A 26329-nucleotide genomic window follows, 5' to 3' on the forward strand; every position below is an offset into this window, starting at 1 on the left:
GCAAAACCCTTTTTACGTTTTTTTTTAAGCCAATAAGGCTCTAACTACTATTAAGGAGACATGGTGTACTCGAAGTAGAGCGTCCATGGTAATGGATCACCCTACTGGCACGTGTAACTAACCAGTAATCCACTTTGTCATCTTCCAAATTAAAAGATCCGGTGTCCTGTATCTTCCTCAGACTGAAGAGGTGTTGTTTGCAAAAGTGGACATCGTGGAGATGATTTTAAAGTATCTGAGTCAATTTGCATCTCCATCTTATATCTAAAATGTGATTTCCTCCCCCTCCATTAAATAAAGATTAATTTAGCCTTTGAAAGTAACTTCAACTCTATGATTCTTAACTTTCCAGGTCTTTGAGTTCTTACTCTTCCTGTAGAGTTAATCCACTGTTAAATAATTTTAGGAGTACTGTGTATGTGCTGTGGTGAATCAGGAGACAGTTGCAGGGGGAAAAAATGATGGAAATACTTTATGGCATATAAAAGGATTAGTGGCTACTTCAGAACTGCAAGAACAGGACTTTAAAAAAGAATAGTTAAATTTTAAATTTGAAAGCCAAAAAAGAAATTCTGTGTATCTCATGGACATTTAGGCTGAAGCATCTAAATGCCTTGCCCACCAGCTGGCTGTGAAAGAAGTACCAAATGAACACACTGCCTTAGTTAGATATTATCAGAATAAATGGATGTTTGTAGGAATTTTGGTTAAATAAGGAGCACCCAGCATTCTCTGAGGTTGCCTCTCATCCTGGAGCTTTCTGCCCTCTGTGAGGTCTGCAAGATTTGCCCTTCATTCTGTGGATGGCTGTGTGTTATTATGCTTTGGTTTGAGCAAAGCAGTTTTTCTAAAATGCTGGCCAGATTCTGTGACCAGGTGAGCTGAATCTTGAAATCAATTGTGTCTTTACAGCATGGAGTCAAATTCATTTGCTTCCACAGTGCCTGCACTGCCAGCTGGATTGTTGGTGATCTGGCAGGATGCTGGATTCAAAGGCCTGATAACCACTCTGACTGAATTTTGTTCTGTTTAAAAGGTTTAAGTGAGGGGAAAGTAGTGTCTTCTCCTTGTACTTTCTCTTGGCACAGTTTGAATGTCACACTGCATGCTCAAAGAAAGCACTGCTTTCAGTTTAGATCAAAAATAGCTGATTTTTATGTACTGGTTGAGAACAGGGTATCTTCCATTGACTTAGGGTTCCTGGTGCTCCAAGTCTTTTAAAAATATAGTTCTGTTAAACACTGCAAATAAGCATTTTTTCCTGTTCTATATCTCGAGGACACATATTTCAAGTTTAGAATGTGGGGGTTTTTTTCTATCAGAAGGTGAAGAAGCTGCTTCTTAATGAAACGATAACTTTTGGGACTATATGCTGAAAAACTTGCACGCCCAAGTCACTTGATATAGACAGTACATTTCCTGGCAAAGTACTTGAAGGAAGGGGTTAAAGGATAATAAACTCTTTCCAGCTGGCCAGGTTCATTGCATCTTGTGAAACAAATATTTAGATTTTTCCAGTTTAGAAAGGAATAAAATTTAACAAGTGCTATAATTAATTGTCTTGTGTTGGCTCCCCCCCCCGCCCCCCATTTTTTCTGGGTTTTGTTTGCTTGGAGTTTTCATCTGTTTGAAGACCTAAAGTCATTCTGACCTATGTTCAGAATTCTTTCTTGCGTTTCATGACCTTTGAGAATAATTTTTAAAAAAAGTACCTAAACCAGGAATGTTTCAGCAGGTAAAAGATTATATGCAAGATATGGAATTCTGTATTTGCCTGTAAATTCATAATTTTTCATCTAAACATTCTTTACTGACAGCTCACAAGTCATTCAGAGTTGTACAGAGCTTGCATCTTTTAATATTGAGGCCTTGTAGTATTAATAGGCCTATTTACAGCATTATTAATTATGTAGCAATTCTTAGCATTTATGTTGGTATTTGATTGCATTCCATAAATGCTGCTGTTATCCTGCTTGTGAGTGAGTCATGTTGTTATATGCATTTTTCACATGTTGGTATTTGGGGAGGTGAAGTCAGTATTTTGCTGAGGGAATAAAGGGGGTGAGAAGTCCCTTTATTCCCTCAAGTCCCTGTCTTGATGCCTGAATTCTCTTGTCCTTGGCACTCAGAACTTTCTTGCAGAGGATATTGTAGATATCTCATTGGAGAGTATAATCATGTTGTAAGGATTACATATCTGTTGTCTTGGTGGAGTGGTTCTTTCAGCAAAAGGATGATTTACTATCATACTTCTTCAGAGTATTGGAATAATGACAAAAATCCTACATTGATATTACTAACTCCTGCTAAAAATAACACAGCTGGCTCAATTAAATTTAAATTTAAATTTTAAACAACTTTAGTTTCTATTAACATAAAGAGAGGTTGTCATCCTTGTTCTTGTTTATACTTGTTGGCAGTCCCTCAATGAAGGTAGATCTGGGAGAGCAGGGCAGAGGGAGAAAGGTTAAATGGCAGAGGAGTTGAATTGCTTTAGTGACAGATTGTCTCCAGAAAGGTATTGAGTTGTTTTAAGGATTAGTTTGGGAAAACTTGAGTTGAATGCACTTCTCTTCTGTGCATATATTGCATTCCTAATGCTGCCAGTCACTTATTTTTCATAAAAAACAAAATTTACTTTCCAGAATGAGATTAGAGAGCACAGGGGAAATGTTAAAAAGCCAAGTGAAGAATCATGTCATCATCTGCAACACTGGCTGGACTATTACCTGCGCTATTTTACTGTGAGATTCTTAAAACACTGAAACAGATTATTAAAACAGTATATGTTTTACTCTTACATTATGATAATAATAACACCAGAGAAACATTGCAGAAGTTATTCTCAGTGATCTAAGGGGAAAAATGTCATTTCTCAGTCAAACCCTTACCAAATTCTTTATGAATTTCTGTGTGTTCCCAGAGGAGATCTGTCATTGCTGGAAGGTAGTTCTTACAGGGAGAATCCTGCCTCCTATCAGCGGGTCTGAAGCGTTTTCTGCTGGAGAAGCCGCGCCATATGAGCTGGGAGCGCGGGCGGCTGTGCGCGCAGTCCCTCTTCGGAAAAAACGCGCTCAATCTGTTTCAGACGAGTTCCCTGAAAGATGGGTTAAATCAACTGATTGAGCTGATTTTCTCTCTTGAGGTGATATTTTATTTATATGATAAAATGCTTGGAAAGTGATTAATTTGTCAGGGGAACATCTTGTTACTGTAAATTTGCCGAATGTGTAATAAAATTGCCATAACACAGATGGGAAAATGAAGATCTTTTAAAATGAAATAACTGAGCAGTCTGCCTACATTTTCAGCACTTAAAATTAACTTGGTTAAATTTCTTTGTCATTTTTACCCCTGGAAAAATGCAGGCTGGGGAAGATTAGTGGCAAATGAGTGGTGTGTTTGTGTGTGGTGCAGGTGGAGGATACAGGAACAGGCTCTGTAGTTTTCCTTCTGCATCAGAAGGATCTGATAGATTTATGGAACTTCTGCCACAGATTGAGTGAATTTTAAAAAATTAAAATATACAGGATACTCCTTCCCAGCAGCAGAGAGTTTAAGAATAGGGGACCTTTGTGGGCACTAACCTGAAGTCATTAAGATGTATATGAAATAGTGCTTTTGTGCCACTTTGTGCAGGATTGCTTTCAAATGAGAGCTAAATAGTGTAATACCCTTCTTAAGTCTTTTTATTGCAGTCTCATATTGTAGGGAATATAACTCAGATTATCTAGGGGTAGACTTGAAAAGGAAAAGGAAGGAATACATTCCCTGGGCCTGCATTGCAGTGTGTAACAAGTGAAAATAGCATTAGTGAAGGAACAGTGCCTTTTATTCATACATTTTACTACTGCCTGTCCATTTGTCCACCAGAATGAGCCACTTATCATGCTTCCATGTTTTTCCCTTACAACTTAAAGAATTATGAAAGAAAAATTCAATTTTTTGTGTCCTTGTATGACAGCTGGAGTGGATACTGTGGTCATTTGGATTAAAAACATATCCATCAACCACAAGCTGACAGGTTATTATTATGTCTTCTTTGAATATATGAATTTTATCCCTACATGTTGGAAATGTAAGAATGGGAACTTTTTATATAAATAATTATCCTGGTAGTGATGTACTGCATATGGTTGCCATATTTTTTCACTTTTACAGCATTCTTGGCCTTATCACCCATAACATAAATCTCAGGCTCTCATATTTAATGCAACCTGTAGGATAACCATGCCTGTATAATGTACAGTCAGCCAATCCCACATCATCATTTGGCTATCATTATTTGTTGTCCTGTGACGGATGTTTCAGTTGATGTCCCGTTTTGGATTTTACAGAATGATGCAGCCATCCAGGGATAGATGAGAGTGGCCTCTTTTAGGTGTTCATGCTGATCTCCACGAGCACCCTCAGTTTATTAAGCTTCCAACTATTGGCAGTTAAAGTCTTGAGTATATTGGTGTTATCTTGGTTGCTCATAATTTATTTTTCAGAACACCAGGCTATTCATTCCATGAAGCGATAGTAATACAGAGATTTACTGTTAGAGCCTCTACTGTGTTAAGAACTGGGGAACAAGTGAAGCAGATTTGGTGGATGTTCTAAGTAAATGCTTAGAGAAATGGTTCTTATTCCAGATCTTGGTTCCATCATGGGAAAAAAAAAATCTGATTCCCAATCTGGTAAAGTCATTATTTAATGCCATCCTGTTAACTGATCAAGGCTGGTCCTTGGTTTGATGAGCATCCTGAACTTGAGCTGAAACTGGTGAGGCACAAAACTTCTCTGGATGAGATGCATTCTGTTTGAATTTGCTGGTGGAGTGCCACAGTAAATGTGTGGCACAGGCCACAGGCCTTTCTTCAGGCCAGTCTTCCTTTCACTGCTTACCCAAGGACAGTCAGCTTAAACAGAACTTCCAGCTGTACTAGAAACAAATATTTGATCTAGACCTAATACTGGTGAAATAACTGAAGCAAATATGTCATTAAAATACAGCTGAAGTTTGCAGCGTGCAATGTGGAGTAATTAATGCTGATCTGTTCATGTTAAGCTTTTCTTGGACAAGCCTCTCACAGACATTTTCCAGAAGAGATGGCCACAGGTGAAGCATGTAATGATTGCAGTGTATTGATACAGGTGCTTTATAATTGCAAGTAGCAACATCCCTGTTGAACATGTTATAATTGAGCAGGCACATATTTGTTACTTTAGATGATTTTCCTGGAATATGCCAAATTTCTTTCTTCTCCCTGTGACTCCCACCGAAGAAAAGGCAAAAATTAAGAGAGTGAAAACAATATCAGGACTTTGTGAGAAGCTTATCCTGGAAACTTCTGGAGTCATGCAAACATTTTAAAAGTGAAAGCCTTTGCTTCCTGACCTTTGCTGCAGATACCAGAGGCAAATCTCTGACATGTAAACCCAGTGGCATAGATAGCTTTGAATTGCACACAGTAATATGCGAAGAACAGGGAACTGTGAAAAGCCAAAGGTTTATTTATTTATTTGTAAAAATCTGTAATCACACATTAAAATCCAAGATAGACTAGAAAAGACTTAAACAGTATAGGTTTTGCTTCTATAAATTCTCTGATTTATCTCAATGTGTGATGAATTTGGCCATCAGTACCACACCCAAGTAACAATCTCAACCATTTGTTCAATCTGTTTCTATTTTCAGTGCTTCCAGAGTCAAGATAGTTCAACAAAGAAAAAGTAGAGTTCAATAGAAGAGGTTGTTTTTTTCTTCTTAGAGTTTTCACTTAAAACTGTTACAGGGCTTCATGGTGTAGAAATAGAAATGTTGTGTGTTAACAGAGTTCATATCACTCCAGTGCTTTAGTTCAAGTAAACAAATAGGCTGCTGTGCTCTCCAAGTCCCTGCATGTCAGTGTGGTTTTCTTTGAGTGCAGTAGGTTATGGTAATCCACTTGCATCTTGTGTATCAAGAGTATCAGGACCTTAGACCCTCTGAAATCACAGGCTGGGTTAGGGAATAACACCATTAGCTGGTATAAATCTGCAGAGCTTCAGAATTGCTGGGTCTATTCCCCTGTACCCAAGGTTTTGACCCACAATGAACGGCAGATGTGCTGTATTTGGAACAAATTTGATTTTGTTTTTCTAGCTACTATTCCCATTAAAATAACAAACCCAGCACTGTTATAAGATTACCCAGACAATTTAAGCATTGAGAATCGAGCAGTGATATTGAGCAGAGAGGAGGAGTCCTCTTCAGAATTCATGCTCGTCTTCAGAACTGACATCTCTGTTCATGGCTGTTTCACAGCAGTGAAAAATTTGTTTAGGCAAAGAATAGTGGTTTTTTTTTAACACATTCCCCTTTCATGTAATGAAAACTAGTACTCCCTTTCACATTTTGTAGAAAAAAAGATATTCTGATAAATTGTATTTGTGAAGTATCTGATAAATACTTTATCAAAGTATTTATTTTCCTAGTATTGTCTGCTTGTTTCATTTCAAATCCTTTAAAGACTCCCCACCCCAACCATAAAACCTTGGGCTATTCACAACTACGCATTGCTCACACATTACCCTGTGTGCTGGCTAGTTCTGTTCTTGCCATAGGCTTTATATTTGGAAAGGCTTCACACAAAGAAATTTGGATTAATTTAACAGAAAAATAAACATTTTAAATTAGGAGTAAGAGGAAATTTAATTAAGTTTTACATTTAGGGGAAAAAAACCCCTTATATATTTCAAAACAACAAAGGTCCCATTTTGGAGGTGGAAGGCAAGTTCCCTTCTCAGACATAAATATTCAGACTTCCAAAGCATGTTTTAATCAAAGACATAGAAAACAAACAAAATGTACTGGATTGGAACTCTCCCAAACCATGACAGGTTTCCTATGCCCTGATGTTGTTCTGTTGAGCAGTTTTAGACAACTCTTCACCTTTCTGTGTTTTGTTTTGTACATCTGTAGGAGTGAGATAGGGGTACTCTCTGGAAATATATTAAAATTAGTAAGTTACAGATCATTATTAATAAATGGTACCATTACATGATGATTAGAAATATTTGCCTCGGTCCTTTTCCTTGCTTGTATATTGATTTCAAGTGATCTGGTCAGAGAGCTCTGTGTGAGAACCAGGAAAGCTGAGCCAACCCCAGACCCAGCAGCTGAGGGACTCCTGTCTGAGAGCACTCAGTCACAGAAAAGGCATGGTCCCCTATTTCGTTTTCAAGTCCTGCAAAAGTGATTGGGATTTCTGTCATCCTAACATAGCTAAAAGTAAGACTGTGGCACTCTAGAGACTGTTTTAAACCACTACTATTTTTTTTTTTTTTTACCTTTCAGGTTTCCTACAGATATTTTCATCTCATAATTTGAAAGGAATGTTTTCTCCCTCGTAGAATCTCACATCTCACTCCTTTTAGTTTCTTTATCAAAAATACAGTTTCAGGCTTTCAATATGAGACCGTGACAAAGTGATTTTATAGCCAGTACTGAAAGTGACTAAACTTGACAACAATTGTATTTTATGACAACCACTGCTTTCATGTCCACAGCCTACTTTCCCATCATCAGCCGTGATTTTTTTCCCCCTTTTTTTCTCTCCCCTCCTCCCCCCATGACTTTTTTCAAATCGGAGCAATTCTGTATCTCTGCGCTGACTGAAAACAAATCCTTTTACCAGGAGTGCATTTTAATGGCAGCATGCTTCACTTAAGTCACCAGAACCTAAACTGTATAATATTCAATTTTTTATCAACCCGGGACCAAAGCTTTTTCTTGAGAGCGATGTTCATAAGAGTAGTGGAAGAATTAGTATTACAGAACTAAACCAGATTAGGAGGGAATGTGAATTAGATTTGGTAACAGATGGTGCCGTGGAAATTAAAGGTGCTTTGCGAATGGAAGCGACAGCAGCTTGCCTCTTTTCCTCTCCTGTCTCTCTCTTTCATGCGCTTGATAGACGGGTATAAATCACAACAATCCCGTCTTGACAGCCAATTTCGAGAATTTGATCTGGTTAAAGACATGGCTTTCCTGCTCCACTCACTGAAACTGGCTGCTATTTTATTTTTATACAGCGCCTTGTCATATTTAGGAAAGTGGAATCACCTGCCTCTCTTTAATGAAATTTTCTTTAATTACAGTTTTAGCTCTTTAGTGTTAATTACTTTTCCATTCAGCCTGAATTCTCGGGCTGTCTCTTAGGGATGTATTTCTCTCCCCCACCCTACCTCCTTGCACTATTCACGCATATGCTTTCATTTTTCTAAAGATGCTCTTCATTGTTGGAAGCTGTTGTCAGATCCATTGTAATTAGATCCTAATTATCAAAATCATCATTATTGTGTAGGAAGAGGAAGCATTGTAAACAACTGTTAAAGTTATAGGATCTTGTTTGACAGAGCAGGAACCTTTCAGGATATACTTGAATAATGAGCATAGAAAAAGCCCTGCTGAAAACTCTGGGAAACATAAAGATCTGGAGAGCAAACCCTCTCCTTGGAAGGAAAATGTACCCAGGTTATCTCTCCATATCAATTCCTTCTAGTCTAATCCCATATTTTTTCAGAAAAGATCGGAATAAAATTACCCTGTTTCAGTTTGTTTATGTAAACATTCAGCTTTGCTCCTCTCATTCAGGTTCCAGATACAAAAATCACTTCCTTGATATGTGTCAGGATTGACTTATGGTTGCCTTACTACAATTACTTTTTTGTGTATAAGGCAGCAAGTGTAAGTGAAGGGACTGCTGCTGTGATGCATGGAGATGTGGAAATGCTACTTCCATACCCTAAAAGTCCTCAGAGTGAAAGAGAAAAATAATGGACTGTATCTAAAAGAAAAAAAAAACCTCTCAAACTAGGAGAAGATTCGTAGAGCTGGCAACTAACAGTTGGTAGAAATAAAGCTTCCTACTGGCAGTCAAATCAAATGTAGTAACAACTCCACGACTCCCTGCTGCTTGCTGACAGCATGGTGTAACACACTGGGACAAACATTCACTTAAACACTGATTGCAGGAAAGCGTCATCCCCCCTCCCCAAGTGGCGGTTGGTTGCGTGTGCGAGCGCCCATGTGTGTGCAGGGGCTGTGTAAATCCAGGGCGTGTGGCTGGGAGGGCAGCGCGCCCCGGGCGCCGGCTGAGTGAGGGCGTGGGGCGAGGAGCTCTGGCTCTCTGAGTTCTAGTCCTCATAAGACGCTCACTCGCTGCTACTATTTCTGGTGTGTTCTCTCTAATCGGTTCTCCAATTTAACAGAGCCTGGCGTGCAAATTATAATTCTTGTGCTGTAAATCTGCAGAAAATCGGTGAGGGAGCCGGGTGGGGAGACAGGTACACGGTGTGCACACACCTACACTCTGCCTTTCAGCCATGGAACAAAACTGCTGCCAGAAATCGTAAAAAATGCCATGATGCAAACTTTGACTCTCTCTTGAGACTGAAGGCATTTTTTTTGTCTTCTTTTTCCTTTTGGAAAGTGATGAATGACAGCTATGTCTCTCTGATCTGTAGTACTGGCTTTCTGACTGGTGCAAGTAAGTGCTTTTGATGCTGTAATCATTTCAAAATAATCCCTCTTTAGAAAGCCTGTTATGTTCTTGAATGAATCTTTACTTACTTTTGTAGTTTTTTATTTTTATCTCTTGAAGTAGCTGAATGTGGCATTTAATTTTCTTTTGCTCATTCAGCTGATTTCCCATAATAAAAAGAATCCTCACAATTAATAGCTGACTCCTTCACACTTTACCATGCCCTCTGGGAGCTGGAGACATCAGGTGGATTCCACCTGATACCACTGAAATACAACCACACATAGAATGAAGCTCCGTCACAGAAAAACACTTCTTAACCAGAGTTTTTGGTGTCTTACAGCATGAGACATGAATTGTTGGTCTGCATTTGGACTAATAAAATCTTACTCTTCCTGATCACTTTACTGATTTACATATGATGAGGTTGGCCATCATTCTGATTGTCACATGACAGTCTTTTTGATTGGGACTTTTTGGGCTTGGGAATTCTCCTTGTGTGAGTTGGTGCAGATCTCAACTCTCGCTGCAGAGTTGGCTCTTTTCAGGGATGTTAAGTACTGTAACAACAACAATAAAAAAGTATATATAGACTATTAGGCTAGAAGTCAGTAAATGAGAGATGATTAGTCTGAGGTATTACAGTGGTAGGATTGTAGCTTCAAACAGCAGCCATGTTCTAGCTGTAAAAATGTTAAAGGCACAGGAGAAAAATGTTGGAGACACACTAAAAACAAAGTAGGTATATGAAGTATTCCCCAAGTTTTACCTTGTATCAGGACCATAATATATGCACAAAACCCAATACATTTCCTCTGTGTTTAACTTTGAGGCATTATAGAATGATTTTGTTTTGAAGTGCCATCTCCCTGTGTTGCTTTCTCTTCAATATTTTCCTCTTTTTGTTTTAAAGTACTTGAAAACTATATCAATAGGGCATATTGAAAAAGGTATCTTTTCCTACTTAGGACATGAGATCCATGTATGTAGGCAAGTCTTTTCTGCAGGAAACTTTTTTTTGGTGATGGCCTGCCTAGTAATAGTACATAACAGCTAATAGGATATTTTCTGCATAAAGCACATGCAAAAATTAGGGTCAGTAGTGCAGTTTCTATATGTGTTTTTATTTTTTGCCTTTCAGTTATAGGTTTTGTTTGTGTCAGTGTGTTGCAGTGACATGTATTGGGTACAGTGGACAACTGTGCCACTGAGGGCTGGCGCCTTTTCAGATGTCTGGTGTTTTGGCTCTTGGCTCAAAGGTGTGAGGTCTTTGAGTATTATTCCTCTTTTTTATTCCTAAAAGAGTACCTGATGTAAAGGATAATAATTTTTCAGTTTGAAAAGATTTAAATTATGTTGCCTCTAAGTGCTTCAGCTTTTAAATTCAGAAGAGTTATGTTATAGTCTGTCAAACCATAGGATCTGTATGCTGCAGAGCCTGTGCAGAGCCTGTGCGTGTCTAAGGATACATTTAATTAAACCAGCATTAGTGCATCTATACAGACTTATTAAAACACTTAGTTTGTCTCAATAATATTGATTAAATAGCAGTAGTTTGTTTAATCTAAGTGTATTTTTGCTATTACTACATTACTTCCAAGTAATCAGGGTAATAGTCATCATCAGTGAAATATCACGTTAGTTATGAAGTAATGCCATAAGAATTGATTTAGACTTGGCAGGAAAGGAAGGCTTTCTGTCATATAGTGCCAAAGCCTGATTTGGACTATTAGAATGAGAGTTTTACACGTAATTTCTGTTCGTATAAACAGGGTGTTTTTTATAGGCTTATAGGTTATTCCATACTCCAAGTATCCATTATATCAAGGAACACCTCAGACAGTTAATTATGCAAAACATCATGTAAGTAATTACACAGTATTATTATGCATTTAACAGTTTTATTGATTTGCCAGTTGCTCACTTACAGTATTTAGAGCTATAAACAAGAGATGCTCACCCTCAGTTGAAATAGATCCAAGGAAATGAGCTAAAGATAAATGACACTAGTATGCATTGTTGCATCAGATGTAATCCTTAAACGTAGGAGCTGTCAACAGTGATAATTTGCAACACATTGGGGTATCTCAGGATCATTTCCTTCTTGTTAACAAAGTTTATCAACCAGGAAGCACGGGAATCAACTTGAAATAGAATGGGAGGCAATAATGAATATTTATATATGGTGGGTGAGTAGGTTTAAATAATTCCTCCTCATTTTTGGGGGGTCTGTAGTAGTTGCAAGTCAGCCGCTTGAACATTTTGCTTTTTTAACAGCACCACAGAAAACAATGTGCAGCCTCTCAGATGAGGTGCAGGTCTGAAGGGTGTGAGCTAATGGTTTGTTTGGCTTGTCTCTTGAGCACACAGTAGTGCAGTCTTGCACTGCTTCGTGTGCAGGAAGTGCTTCAGCAGAGCTCGGGTAGGTGGCATACGGAGCAATAGCAACTGTTTGGGAGGCTGGATCCTCTGTCAGCAGTCATCAGCCAGCTCAGGCCACTGCTGGGAACAACAGGATGGCTTCAAGCATTGCTCCTCTTCCGGCTGCTACTGGCTTTGACAGCTGCTCTGGAAGGAGCCACTGGCTTGCTCTGCTTTTCCTTACCAAGGTGAAGTGGGCAAGTTTCAAGACAACATAAAAGAAAGAATAAATTGCAAAAAGCAATGAAACATTCAGCATTTCTTAACAACCCCCCAACCCCCCCCAAAAAACCCCATCAAACCACCACATCTCTTCTGTTTTGCATTGGGTACTCCTTACTATGTGGTTGTACATGTGTGTTGATTATTAAAGACCTTGAGCCTAATAACAGTTTTGTTTGTGCATGCATAGGACAAGATTAGCAATACTTTGTGATTAATAATCTCATCCACTAGGTTAACCAAGCAGGCCTTACCATATTTCTTATTAAAAGAAGAAATCCTTTCTTTTCCTTCCTCCAACTAAGCCAGTGCACCTTAATGCAATGATGATATGTTAGACCCAGCAGTTGTCAAAGCATCGTATTACTGTGATGCCATAATGACACCCTGTCTCTGTAAAGTAGTCATGTTTTCTCAAATCACACGTTGCACCGTTGATTTCTGACATGACACTTCATTCAGTCACTTTCCTTTTCTTTGGCGTCTCCATTCTCTGACAATAGCAGCTGGTGCCCATTTTCCTACTAAGTGATTCACATTTTACCACTTTACTAGAGTGCAATTAGCTGAAGCAGAAAAAAGTGCTCAGTGTAAAGCAGCTCGGCTGAAATTGTTACTCAGCTCTTTAACAGGACCTGGTGAATGTCTTGAGGTGTTGTCGTGGGTGTCGGTGCGAGAAGCAATGTTTTGGTTTCTTTGCACACAAATGTGGTTTTTTTTCTCTGTTACAGTCAGGGAAACTGATTATGGGAATTCACTGGAACACACTGGCTTTTTTTTTTGTCTGCTGATTTTAGTATAGACCTGCAAAATGATACTGAAAGTAAGCACAGGATTTAGAAGGAAATGTGGTATTTATAGTCGAAGCAAGGATCTGGCTTCCATTCCTGACTGCTGCAGACTTACTGTGTCACTTAGACAAAGAGATTCTTTAATGCATTGGCTGTCACAGTTAAAGTCTGAGGGTAGCAAGACCTTTTTGGTAGACATCCATGTGAGAGGAAGGTATTGGAGGAAAATCAGATAGGTGGTACTGTTAGTGTGAAAAGTACCTAGGTGTGCATAATAACACCTGCCTTGCTGATGCTCCCACGTAGTAGCTGTCATTACAAATGTCAACTGATAACAACCTATTCTGATATTTATGGAAGTAGGGCAGTTCTCTCCCCAAGAAAAGAAAATACTTTATGTGCAGGTAGACGTGGACTTCATTGTTGCTTGGCAGTAAAAGTGGTCACTTTAATTATTGTAGTTAATTATTACTGCCACAGATACCACCAGCATGGCTCTGAAATAGCAAGTGATGCTGTAAGCAGAGCTTTTCCTTCTTGAAAAACAAATGTGAAATGTGTTCATGGATTATGAAGTATTGGCATGTTGTTTTGACCTCCTTTGTGTATTGGTAATAAGGGAGATGAGGGAAAAGTAAATTTGTGAACTGGTTATATATATAGATGGAATATAAAGAGCTCCCAGTAGCTGGAATGAGGCTTTCTTTCTTAAGGCTATATACTGTAATCAGATGCAGTTAATTTTTGCATTCCACTTGTATATTGATACTGATTTAGCCAGTGTCAGCACTGTCAATATCATTAGTAATGTGGCAGGTAGATGGAAATATGAATGTGATTGCATTAATAAATTCTTAATATATTCAGCCTTTCATAAGCACATAGCATTACAATTTATTCACTATTGTTTAAGACCATTTTAAAGAAGAAGTTGCCTATTTCAGTGCTCTGTCAATGTATCTTTCTGCCAGCAGATCCTGGCTTCAGGTCTTTCTTAAATGAAGAAGTTTTGAAGTAAATTTAGTGTAGACATGAAGAGTTTAGGCTGTATATTGCATATTAGCCATCGCTTGCAGCACCCTATGTATTTTCTCTTGTATTCGGCCATGAAAATGCTTCTAGAGCATTTTTGTTGTTGTTGTTGCTTTTCCTGAGGGTACTAAAAGGAAAGTTTACCTCAGATTTCCCACTTTTTAGAAAACTAACTTCAGAACAGCCCACCACAAATGGAACTGCCATTTATTTGACTTAAAATCTAGTAAAGAAAAAAAACAACCCCACCATGGCTTTAAAATAAATACTGTACGTTTTTATATGACATATGTTATTTCTATTCATAAACCTTAACTAAATTTAGATTTTTATTAATCCAATGTGACCTAAAAATTTTGCATTAACAGCACAATGTGGAATTGGGCTTATTCTCTTTGAATGCAGATAAAGCCATCATCTTGAAAATAGCTCTTTCTGACAAAAAGGTGTTCTTTTGAAATAAAGTCTTATTCACTACATTCCTCTTAGAGTTAATGTGAATTTTAGTGCCTCTAATTTTAGATTGAAGTGAGGTCTAGAATAAAACCCACTGGCTGACAATTGAATTTATAGATAGTTGTGAATATTTCAGGCTTGAATAATAGAGCTGTAGAATTTCAGACACAGAGAGGAAGAGAGAATTAAACTCCAACTGTAGTTTTACACTATAATGCAATGGTGTCTAGGAATTCTTCAGTGTAACGAGCTAAGTAGTAATTAGGAGGGAACTGAGGGAGGGATTTTACAGAGATCTAGCTTAGGCATTATTCCAAATGTTCAGCATGATAATTTGATGGTGGTCACACCTGCCATCCGTTTTAGATGGCTCTTGAATTACTTTTGTTCAGAAGTGGTGCAGGAAGGAAGGAGTGAAAGCCGTAGGTGTCTGTTGCCCACCCACAGGCAGTGCCCAGCCTTGTCTGTGTTTCACCTCCTGGGGACTGGGAAAGTTTCTGTTCTCAGAGTCAGGCGCTGTTGTTTTTGCTTTTCCCTGGAATCGTTAATGTTTTAGCCGTGTTTACGCTTTGCCAGCGCGCGCCAGTCCGGTCTGTGCTGTTGGAGCTGGAGCCAAAAGCAGCTCTGCCTTGGTTAGTACCAGAACCTGCTACTTGAGAGCCATCAGCAGGCTGCCTTTAGCTTGTTAGAACTGAGGTGGTATTTTGGTTCGGACTGCTTGGAGTGGGAGATAGCCGCTTCTGTACTGGCCAAAACAACATGCAGTTGAGCAGCTAATTAATTACAAATGGGGCTCTTTTTTTCAGGAGTGGGAAGGGTGACATTCGGGCTCATTATTGCACAAATTAGATTTAAAAATTGTCAATGGAAGTTTCATGCAGCAATGTGCCATCAAGCTGGTAATGACAAGCGGCGACTCCTAGTGCTGTATTTTGAGACTTTACATGTGGAGTCTCGGCAGAAGGGAGGTGAAAAAAGAACAGAGTACGTGTTTAGTCAATAAAAAGATCTTAGTTTGTAGAAAAATAATATTAAAAAATCAGTTGGTAAAATGTGGAAGTTAATTGATAATCTTAATTACAGCTGTATAAAATTCAGTGTCAATGCAAGGGGAGAGAGAGACAGAGAGACACCATGTTTTAGTACCCTAATAACTTCTTACTCTAGTCTAAGATCGTAATGTATGTGCGAGCGGTCCAGTAATTATAAGGTAATAAGTGGAGTGGTGGTGTAAGTGCTCTAAATTAAAAGGAATTCGCAGAGCTGCTGTAAGTCAGAGCCGACCCGCTTTCTTTCAAACGTTGACTTGAGAAAAGTGCTTAGCCCAGAGTGCAAGTAGAAAGACAAGAGAGAGCTATCTATTAATTACAGCGCTCATTAACAGTGACGGCTACAAGGCAGCAGATGCACAAGAAAAGGCACACGCTAGTGCAGGCTGGCAAGGGGATTTCCCCCCCTCCAGTTCTTGAGGAAAGGACAACACAAGCAGGTGGTCCACTGTAATAAGATATTTTCACGGCTTTAACCTTCCCATTTCCTTGGTTTATTTGCTGACACCAGATAGCTTGCTCCTTCTACCTCCCCAAATAAGCCCTGATTTTAAGTTTAGATGGTAACATTTCTGTACATCAATCTGGCTGTTTTCCAAATATGCACATTAGTTGTTTTCAATAGAATTTTACAGTAAAAATCACAACAATTGAGAAGTCTAAATGAAATCCATGGGCACTGATTTTAGGGTGAATCTCATCTTAAACACTTGGCTTTAATGACGGGTCAGGCTCTTATCTCCATTACCCCCATTGGGAAGGAAGCCAGCTCTTTTGATTTATGTCTTTTTTCCATTGGTGAATTTGATTCCAGATATTAAAGTAGAAATTGATGAAAAATTTTTATTCTTAAATAAAAAGAAGTGGAAAAATGAAGGCAAGATCTCAAAAATTACTTCAAAAAATTGCATCAGTCAAATTGTCTGGCCTTAACATATTTGCTTTGAAAACACAAATCCATAGTTCCAAGTGGTCTTATAGGATAGTTGCTTTTCTGCAGTTGGTGTTTCTAAAGAAATGTTCATAGCTATGATCTGACTTTGGCAGCTTCTGAGAGTACTGTCAGGAAAATGCGGGATAGGCCATTTGCTACTGTGGTCTCATAATCACAGCTGGAGAAAACGAAGATAATATCTGAATCAGAGCTTTCTAATTATTATTTTGGTCCCAAAATATGTTAATAGTAAAAAAACTTGGGGATGGAAATAGACAAAGATTTCTTCCCCCAGTCCTCCCTGTAGAAAGCGCTAATTTGTTGGATCAGATATTGTGTAGTTTTATTCCAGATGCTTAATTCTGAAACTGTGAGAACTGAGAAGAAAAAAAATTTCACTTTCTGAAAGACAAAACTTATACGTAAAATTCCCTCTAATACATGTTTTTAATCCAAGAATGGAGCACATAAAATGTCAGATCCTATAGAGCTGTAGATATATGGGATAATGCTGTAGTTATTACTGGTTAGTCTGAGAATAATGGCTAGAAAGTAATTGCAGCCACAGCTGATGAATCATTTCACTTAGATTTTGTGAAAATGGAGTTCAGCTGTAATTATTTGTTAGAGTACCCCGTTGATGTGCTACTTCCTTACTAAATAGCTGTATCTATAATAAAGCAATATTAATGAAGAAAAAAAAGATTGCAAGGGACCTGCTCTTCAGTTCTTGAATCAGATCAATAGATAATGGATATGTGTTTTAGTTAAGTGTCTTGACAAATATTAATTACAGAGCAGAGCATTTATGTGATCAAACTTGAAAATATTTGTTTCTGATAATGGTGGAATTTACAGAAAGAAAGTAGAGATGGAAAAATTAAGACATTTAATAGCCAGGCCATCTAATAGGAACTATAAAATTTTTTACTTGGTTGATGGCAAATTCAGAATTTAGAGTTGATGTGAAATTGACATGTAGCCTAGAGGGCAGGTGGAGGGGACAACAGAAGGATTTGGTCTCTTTAAAGTTTTTGTTTACTGCCTGTCTGGAGCTTTGACAAAGCTCTGTCATGCCCTTATGCTGATTACCTTCATGTAGAACAAGAAGTATTGACTAATGAATGAATGATGTGCAGTCCCTAACCCTTCCAGAGCAGCCTTAAAGAGCACTGTCTTTAATACACACATTCTTCTTTCTCCCTCTCCCCTCTGCAGGCTTCTCTGCAGAATGTCAAGCAAAGATCGACACATTGATTCCAGCTGTTCGTCGTACATCAAGACGGAACCGTCGAGCCCCGCCTCCCTGACGGACAGCATCAACCACCACAGCCCCGGTGGCTCCTCCGACGCCAGCGGGAGCTACAGTTCCACCATGAATGGCCATCAGAACGGGCTGGACTCGCCTCCCCTCTACCCCTCGGCCACGGGGCTGGGCGGCAACGGGCCCGTCAGGAAACGGTACGATGACTGCTCCAGCACCATCGCTGAAGACTCACAGACCAAGTGTGAATACATGCTGAACTCCATGCCCAAGAGACTGTGCTTGGTGTGTGGTGACATTGCGTCAGGGTACCACTACGGAGTGGCCTCCTGCGAGGCCTGCAAGGCTTTCTTCAAGAGGACGATTCAAGGTGGGTTGTTTGTTGATCTCGCTTTCTTTTGCTCAGAATGAAAATGTATGGTCTTTGGCTGAAGCCTGTTAGCACTTCAGACCATGCCTTTTCATTCTTTGTACTGCTTGGTCCTACAGATGTTGCTCTTGGAGAAGCCTCTTTGGGCTTCTTTGGGAGTTCTGTCTTTCACATGCCATGTTTATTTTGATTCCAAAAAATGGAAAAGCGCTGGAGCTAACCAGTGGATGTTCAGATTTGTTTTCTCTGAGAGTTTTTCTGGATTCCCATAAATGATTGTTGCAAAGGAGGTGGAGCATTTTCTGAAGGTTGTCATGGGCGCCTCTGCAACACTCCCTGTGGCTGGCACACAGGATTGTGCTCGTGTGTTGCTCCTAGATACACCACTACTGTACTTAAATTGTCACAGAAATCTAGTTTATATTTGTTAAAGAACCGGTGCATGTGAAATTGGGACAAAAATGCAGTGGTGTAGTGCTTTGTGCATATCAGTGTATTGATAACTGGTCTTTCACCCACTATATACAGTGACCTTAAATGAGTTTGTCAAATAACTGTAAGATCACGTTCTAAGGAGAGTAAGTTGACAGCTTTTGGTCTCTGCTCAGTATTTTTTACTAATCTGCTCTTGATACCTATTACAAATATGCCACATATTTTGGCATAAATTAGTACAAATGGGAGAATTTGCATGACTGCTTCTTCTAGCTTCAGAACCTATGGAGACAAAATAACCTTCTACTTTGATTTAGATATCATCCGTTCAAGTAAAATTGAAGGTGCTTTATTTAAAGAACATGAGGCCAAACTTGGCCTGTGCAGGAATATAGTGTCACATTAAATTAAACTCAGACTTCAGAGACTAAAATTAGGTTGCTAAGTCCAAATTTAAGCTCCTCAATAAAACCTGCTTGATTTTCATACATGTTGAGCACCTGAAATTCTCAGGAAAGGCAGTGCAATCTGGTGATATACTTTTCTTTTTAAGAATGAACATAAAGTGAGCTTCAATTTGTAATTTCACATACCCCAAACTAAAAAACATTTGGTCTTAAGTATAGTGCTTCCATATTTAATGTAAAATTAGTAAGAAAAAATAATGAATGTTAATTTGATTTATATATTGCTGAGGCAGTGGCCATTTTATTCTTCTGTCTTCCATTTTGCTGCTGGGAAGATTTGGGCCTTTTACCAGCATGAAGTGCCTGTTTTATGAGGGACATACAGACACTAAAAAGAAACATTATACTTCAGTTGTTCTAATGGAGCTGAATGTTGCACTATTGGCAACCAGTAAACAAAGATACTCAATGGTAGCCTGGGTTTATATGTAAAATAAGCACACATACAGAGGCAGTTTGCTCATTTCAAGTCTCTGTATTGGAAAAAGTAAAAAGAAATACAATAAAGAAGAGGTAGGTGATTTCACTTGACCTTCAAGAACATTTTCAGAAAAGCTCAAAAAATGTTTCTACTGAAGCAATTTGTATTTTTTGGTTGCTAAACTTCAAGCACCAATTTCAACTAGCAACTCTGTTTTTATAAATGGTCTTTAATTGCTGTGTAATAGCTGTCCTACAGGACTGAATTGGTGCACGATTATTTTAGTTGCATTTTGAGCACCGAAAAAACTGCTACAGAAACAAAACCTGATTGAAGTGTTGACTTCTGGCAGTAATAGGTAACCTGCAATTTTACACCACACCACAGACAGAAAGTTTCTGGGCATGGGAGCACAAGGCAGAGACGTCATCCTCCAGATTAGCAAGCTGGACTTGGCCACGCAGCTCAAGTTAGAACTGGCAGCTGTGCAAAAAGTCTCAGTGCGGCTGGAGCACGAGCTGCATCAGCAGGTGACAGTGCTGTGGAGACAAAAAAAAATGCAGCAGGGCAAAACCCAGCGTTGAAAAGAAAAGCCATAATGAAGGAGCTAAGAATAGGAAGTACGTTACCCATCGTAATGTCATGGCAGCATCTTCAGCAATGGTCCTGACTAAATGGCACAAATACTGAGAGTTTTCAGGTGCCATCCAAAATAATGGAAGCTACTTGGGTGAATCAAACCATGGGTTTTGGTAGGTGACAAAATGTCTAAAAGAAAAAATGGGCTTCTCATGATTTGAATGGGAAAATTCTACCTTTAGGCTTGCATGAAGAATAATTCCCCTGAGGTTTTTTGTTCTAATTGATAGAATTTAGTTCCAGTGCTCTGGAGGTCATTCTTCCCTGCACTGTTTCATTTCCTTGTTCATATAATGTTCCTTCTCCCTCTCTCTCTGCTTATTTTTAAAATGAGTTTGCTCTGCATTACTGCAACTAAGAAAACAGGAAAATAGAAATAAATGCAACAGGCTTTGAAATACAAAATAGAAAACCAGACTGCCTGAAGTGTCAAATATTATAACTGTGCATATGTAGGAAGTATGTAGCATGTTTCAGCTCAAAGAATTGCTTATTTTAAATGCTAATAGCTTAATTGTGATGGGTACTTTATTATAGGTTCAATGAAAAAGAACATAGGCCTTCCCAAACCTTTGTTGATCATTCATCAGTTTACTAAATTAGGTCAGACCTGTAGATCCTCAGTGCTATTCCTGTTGAAATCATGGGCACAACTGCCCTGACTTCAGGGAGAGGAAGGCTGAGCTGATAAAGTCAGATTATGAAGCACATCCTGTGTTCATGTAAGGCCTGATGTCCTTTCCACGGAGTCAGTGGGAATCTTTCCATTCCGGAGATCTCTTGAGGTCTCGGTAGGTGGAGGCCACCGGCAGCTGCTCAGAGAGCCAGCTCAGTTATTTGTGCACCACCAGCATCTCGCACAAGAGAGAAGCCTCACAGGGCACCTAGCAGCTCCTACACAAGGCAAATATCACCCTAAAGTAGAGAATACACCTGTTTTTAAGGGTAATGGAGATTGTCATTCCCTTTCCAATTTAGCAGTTTAGTCTAAAAAACATCCAGCCTCCTGTGATCAATTCCTGCTCATTTCCTTAAACATTAAGCTATTAAATGAACCCTATTTTGATGCATAAGAATGAGTAATTTTGTCTTTTTAGAACATATATTTTAACATGGCCCAAAAATACATTTGCAGTTTTGGTAAAGTGTGCATAATTATGATAAAAATCAATAATATTAGGAAAAATTAGAAACAAGCAATTTCCTGGCTAAAAAAATTAAAGAGAACAAATCCACCAAAAACGAGCTCAATATATAAAATTGATGTCTTCTTAGGTCATAGTAGAATGCAGTGATGTTCTACCTCTTTTGTGAGATATAAGGTATGGAAGAACTGGATGTTCTCTCTGCTCAGCCTAGCACTCACTCAGCTGCAGCTCTCAGTTTGCTTCTGGGATAATTTACATGGTGGCTGATTGCAAGTGTCTCACAGAAATACACACACAGCCAAATCTTCCCAAAATTGGCTTAACATCAGGGATGGTAGAAAATAGCAACATCTAAAAATAGTTACAGGTCTATTGATTTTTAGGGTCTCTTCACAGTTTTTGCTGTGCACTGTATTATCTTGAAAACTCTGAGCTTTCATTAAAAGAAAGGGGGGGGGAAAATAATTTTCATTTGTCAGCTGGGTGCAAAGTCTTGTGTTCAACACAGAGGTCTTGTACTTGCTAGATATTTTGTAGTGAATATTTAATGTAAATATATTTCTCATAATTTTTATTTGGTCAGTTATTATATGTACTAGTGAGTACACATTTTCATTAACATGTAATTACTCAGTGTTCATAACTTAAACATTTCAGCAGGTGGATTGAACTGGTGTTCTTGCTTTCAGGAGAGGGCTGAGATGATAGGACTTTCAGGTTCAAAGACAGATTATTATCCTGTTTAATGTTAGCTTTTATCTCTCTAAAATAATGGCCTGCATCTAGAAGACTTTTGTCCTCCCTTGTTCCAAATTGTCCAGACTGTTGTCTTTGGACTCTTTAAACTAGCCTGAAAAGACAGTGTGTAAAGCCTGCACATTCCTCCTAAGGCTTCTCACAAAAGTCTCAGATCTTACTTATTTCCTTGGATATTGTTTGAATTTTCCCCACAAAAGCTAAATATTTTGCATTCAGTAGTCTTTGTTCTTGAATTTTTACTTTTTGGGGTTTTTTTTTGTTTATATGTTTATTTTTTGATGAAAAACTGCTGGATGAACAGTAGTGAGGCATCAATGTTCTGTGCATACACAGGGTGCGTAAAGCAGTAGTTGGTAAGAGAAGCCCTGCAGTCAGACCCTCACTGTGTCATCACTCCATCCCTGAGAGCTGCTGCCTGTCCATGTCTGCTGACACAAACAGGAAATACTCTATCCTTGAAATGCTGTTGTCTTCTGCCATCTCATTTTGTGCTGCTCAGCTAAGAGCCTTCAGCTCTACAGTTCTGCAGGGATGTTCCTGTTGTCTTCAAAGCCTGCCCAAACTGCTTTGTACTTTGTTCAGCTCTTTGGTTACTCAGAGTTGTTTTTAATCCCTCTAATGTTCAGGTTTTTCAATCCTCTTTAGAGTGTTGACCCATTATTGAGGCAGTTTGAACTGTAAATATACAAACACTTTACAGTAAATACATTTTTATTTTTCTATCAGGAAGTTTTAATCAAGAAAGATAGAACTAGGTATGTACATTCAGATAAGGCAACGTAAAGTTTGATTTGAAGTTGCACGTGACTGAAGTGGCTTGCAAAGGGTATTTTGCATTTCTGAAAGCTGTCTTCTGTAATACATTTTTGAGGAGGAAATGAAAGAAAATTAAACAAGATTTTATGGCTTTTCAGCTTCTTTGCTGTTAGCTAAGATTATTGTTGTTTTATAGAAGGGAGGCTCCCATCTTGGTGCACTGGCCTGTGGACCTTGGCTCTGGTGCAAAGACGGCAGCCCTCCAGTGAGCTGAGCACTAAATGTCACCTGAATCCATCATTACCTGATCTAATCATTCACCTTCCTTATATAAGTGAAAGGCTGTGCATCAGCACTTCTTTCAAAGAATATTTTAAGCAAGCAGTGATAGACATCTTCCCTTTTCCTCAATTTCTCTGTGCCTGTGGGCCAGCCAGACTAGCAAGCGAGCATTTTTAATTCCTTCCAGCACGTCTTTTTATCCTGTCATAATGTCATTGTGTAGCTATGGCAGCTAAACAAGATGAGACAATAAAATATAAACATGCTGAAATCTCAGAACCAGAGAGAAGCTCAAAAGTATACAGATTGTTCTATCTTTTTTACTATCTCTGCTTTCCTTACAACCTCGAAGATTGTAATAAGCATTTAGATGATTTGGGAGTAAGAATGAGCATCCTGATTGGTGCATGGCTATTTTGAACCCCTCAGAAATAACGCAAAAGAGATGTGATTTACAAGTAGTGCTGGTACACTAGTATGTATCAATGCCATTATAATTAGGTCTGGATCTTGTTTTGTTGTAAACATCTCTGAAAGCCTCCAGCCCACTTACAAAGCTCTGTCTTGTTTGAAACCAGAGACATGAGAAGTCTCAGCTAGCAAGTGATTTATGTTAATGTTTGTATAACTTTTAATGACCTTTTTTTCTGGTGTGAAAATGATTCAGTTTGCAGCTTTACAGACTGAAATGCTCTATGTGCTTATAAACAAACAATGACAATCCTCCATGCTACTGTAGTAGAATGTATCAAAATTGACCTAGATAAAATACCAGTAGGAACCAAATGTAGATAGTTCAGTCTTTCTGACTTGAACAGCTCTTAAGTGACTACCAGGTAGCAGGGGATCAGTTCCCTCTGTGCCTTCAAAGCATTTGTTCTCTTTTAAGGTAACCTAAATGCCCTTCATTTCTGGTGAATAAGTTGAGTACAGGGGGATTCAAAGGTAGTTGGACCCTTACAGATTCAACCCCCCCTAATTAATACCAGTCTGATACTGAAAATTATGGTGACTTTTTATGATGTTGGAAACCAATCTACCTAAAGTTAGAGGCTGATACATGACTGTCATGTAGTCAGAGTAGCCAGTATCACCTTTACGTTTTTGCTTTAAATCATCATGTTGCTTTCTAAGAATTAAAAAAAAATAAATTGCAAGTTCTAAATGTTTTAGTTCTGTAACACAGTACACTGATTTCTTCAAAGCAATTCAACATAGTGACTTCACTAAAAATGTGCTTTTAAGCTGTTCATGTCCCTCTGTCAAACACCATGTTTAAAAACTAACTGCTTCTCCTTAGTTACTTAACTCTAACAGAAAAGGCAACATAAGCAAGAGATGAAACATAACCCTTCCTACATGGTCCTGTCACTTTGAAAAGATACTTGAGACATTTGGGAACCAAATTTTTAAATGTTCTGTAACTCTGTGTGTACACTATTGTTTCTGAAGTCACCTGAGTGAAAAGCTGTGAATACAGTCAACTTTATGCTTAATCATCTCCAGATGACCTGTAGCAGAATTCATAATAGGTCTATAATTCATAGAGCTTTTTTACAGTATCAGGTGAATCTGTCTGAGGATTTGTCAGGCAAAACTGGATTCAGTTATTTATGTTCAAATCTGGCCTCATCCCAGCCTGACCCTACTCTGAAACCTTACCGAGGGTACTTTTACATGTGAAAATATTTACTCAAATTCAGCTAAGTTTTGACTGTAAAGTAGAGAGCAGAGTCTGGAAGAACTGAAACTTTAGCCTGAGAGAAAATATTTTTACTTTCCTCAGTTCAGCTTCATTAAGACCTATAAACATGGAAAAGATTTTCAAATCTGGGACTTTTTGTCTGTTCTATTCAGTTAGGCTGTTACTCTTGATTTCCAAGAGCTCCTCATTCTCAGATTCTCAGGAACTATTCTCTTCCATTCTGGTTGGATTATGTATAAAGGTGAAACCTAACATAGTGAAATTCACTCTCTGTGTTAGCTTAGATTCTCCTGTGTCTCTCTCTCTCTCTGAGTTCTCATTATTAAGTCCCAGAAGCCCTATGGCTGTGATCTTGGCTACTTTCCATTTTTTGGAGTTTTCATGCATAGCAATGCACGGGCAAGCAGGTGTATTCCTTTGGGTCTGCCACCCAGGAAAAGAGAGCATGAAGGGGTACCTGGGATAAACCTCACTGCAGAAAGTCTTAAATCCAGTTAAGCAGTAGTCTCTATGAAGAATGCGAACACTTCAGTTTTGAAATACAAGCTTTTGGGGAAAAGGTTTTAAGTTAGAGAATGTGAAAGAGAAACTTTGGGAGAAAAATGGAACCTTTTTCAACTGAAATGCAGCTTCATGAACAAGTTATAGCAGAAAATTATTACATTGAAGAAATGTTGGTTCATTTGGTTTTTTCTTTCTTTTTTTTCTTCTGAGGCTACATTCCCACACAGTAAAAGTTTTGATACAGATATCTTCAGTATTCCTCTTGCTTTAAGTGGCTCATGGCTATTCTTTCCAAACACCTTTTCACCCTGCACTTAAGTCTTCCTCATAGCTTTTACTTGTCCAAAAATTTCCTGAGCATACTTCAATAGCTTGTAGAAATCCTTTTACATCTTGGTGTAATATTGCAGTATGAAAAAGGAAATAAAACTTCTGCTAGGACTTGATGTCTGTTCTATTTTTGTCAGTATTGGTGGAAGAGAGACCCCTGTTCCAGCCTGTTTCTAGAGCCAGCTTCTCGCTTTTAATATCTGGGAGGTTCTGAAGATGTGACTGTTGATGACAATAACTTCTACCAAGGCAGGAGGCCCAGTGCTTTCAGTGACCTCATCTTTGCCATGGCTCTTGCTTGTCCTGCCACCTTTAGTGTCACTGTCAATTCTGTGCAAGAAATGGGCAAAATGGTTTTGAGAATCTTGGCTCAGTGGCCTGACTTGTAAAGCCGTTGAGTAAGTCCCTGTACCACAAAAATTGTTCTTTCTTCGCTCCTCATTCAAGTAACATCCAAACCTCATCTGTGAGGTAAAAAAGAAACGGTACCTCAGCCCATTTATCCTGAGCTGTGTGTAAAGATGTGACTGTCTGAAGCATGTAGAATTGGAGAGCTGGGTATACAGGGTAAGTTTTAGCAGCTCACCTGCTATCTCAGGATCAAATGGCATGATGTTTTCAGTTTCAGCTGCTATTGGTGAGCACAGTGTTTTCGGCTGGGATACTAAAATTTAACAAATCAGTAGAAAAAGGAACTGGTTTTAAATAAACATTCTTCAATACATGAAGAAAGAAAAGGGGCTTAGGCTGGTATAAATCCCATTATATTATTCTAGCACAGGGAAATGTGTTTGGGGAGTGAAGATTTGACATATATTTTTATTTTCAAGCG

At 38.6% G+C, this 26329-nt stretch overlaps 1 protein-coding gene across 14 annotated transcripts in view; it reads left to right on the forward strand.

Moving 5' to 3' along the window:
• Window positions 1–26329, forward strand: part of ESRRG (estrogen related receptor gamma) — a 368263-nt gene that overhangs the window by 231482 nt on the left and 110452 nt on the right. For all 14 annotated transcript variants that reach the window (XM_054279749.1, XM_054279743.1, XM_054279742.1 and 11 more), the window contains one exon: window positions 17636–18051. In XM_054279749.1, the coding sequence (XP_054135724.1) occupies window positions 17649–18051 (403 nt within the window). In that variant the 5' untranslated portion in view covers window positions 17636–17648. The remainder of the gene's footprint in view (window positions 1–17635; window positions 18052–26329) is intronic.

This window comes from Melozone crissalis, unplaced genomic scaffold (assembly GCF_028551555.1).
Source record: "Melozone crissalis strain CALT ecotype California unplaced genomic scaffold, PUWL_Pcris_2 ptg000027l_1, whole genome shotgun sequence".
Lineage (NCBI taxonomy): Eukaryota > Metazoa > Chordata > Aves > Passeriformes > Passerellidae > Melozone > Melozone crissalis.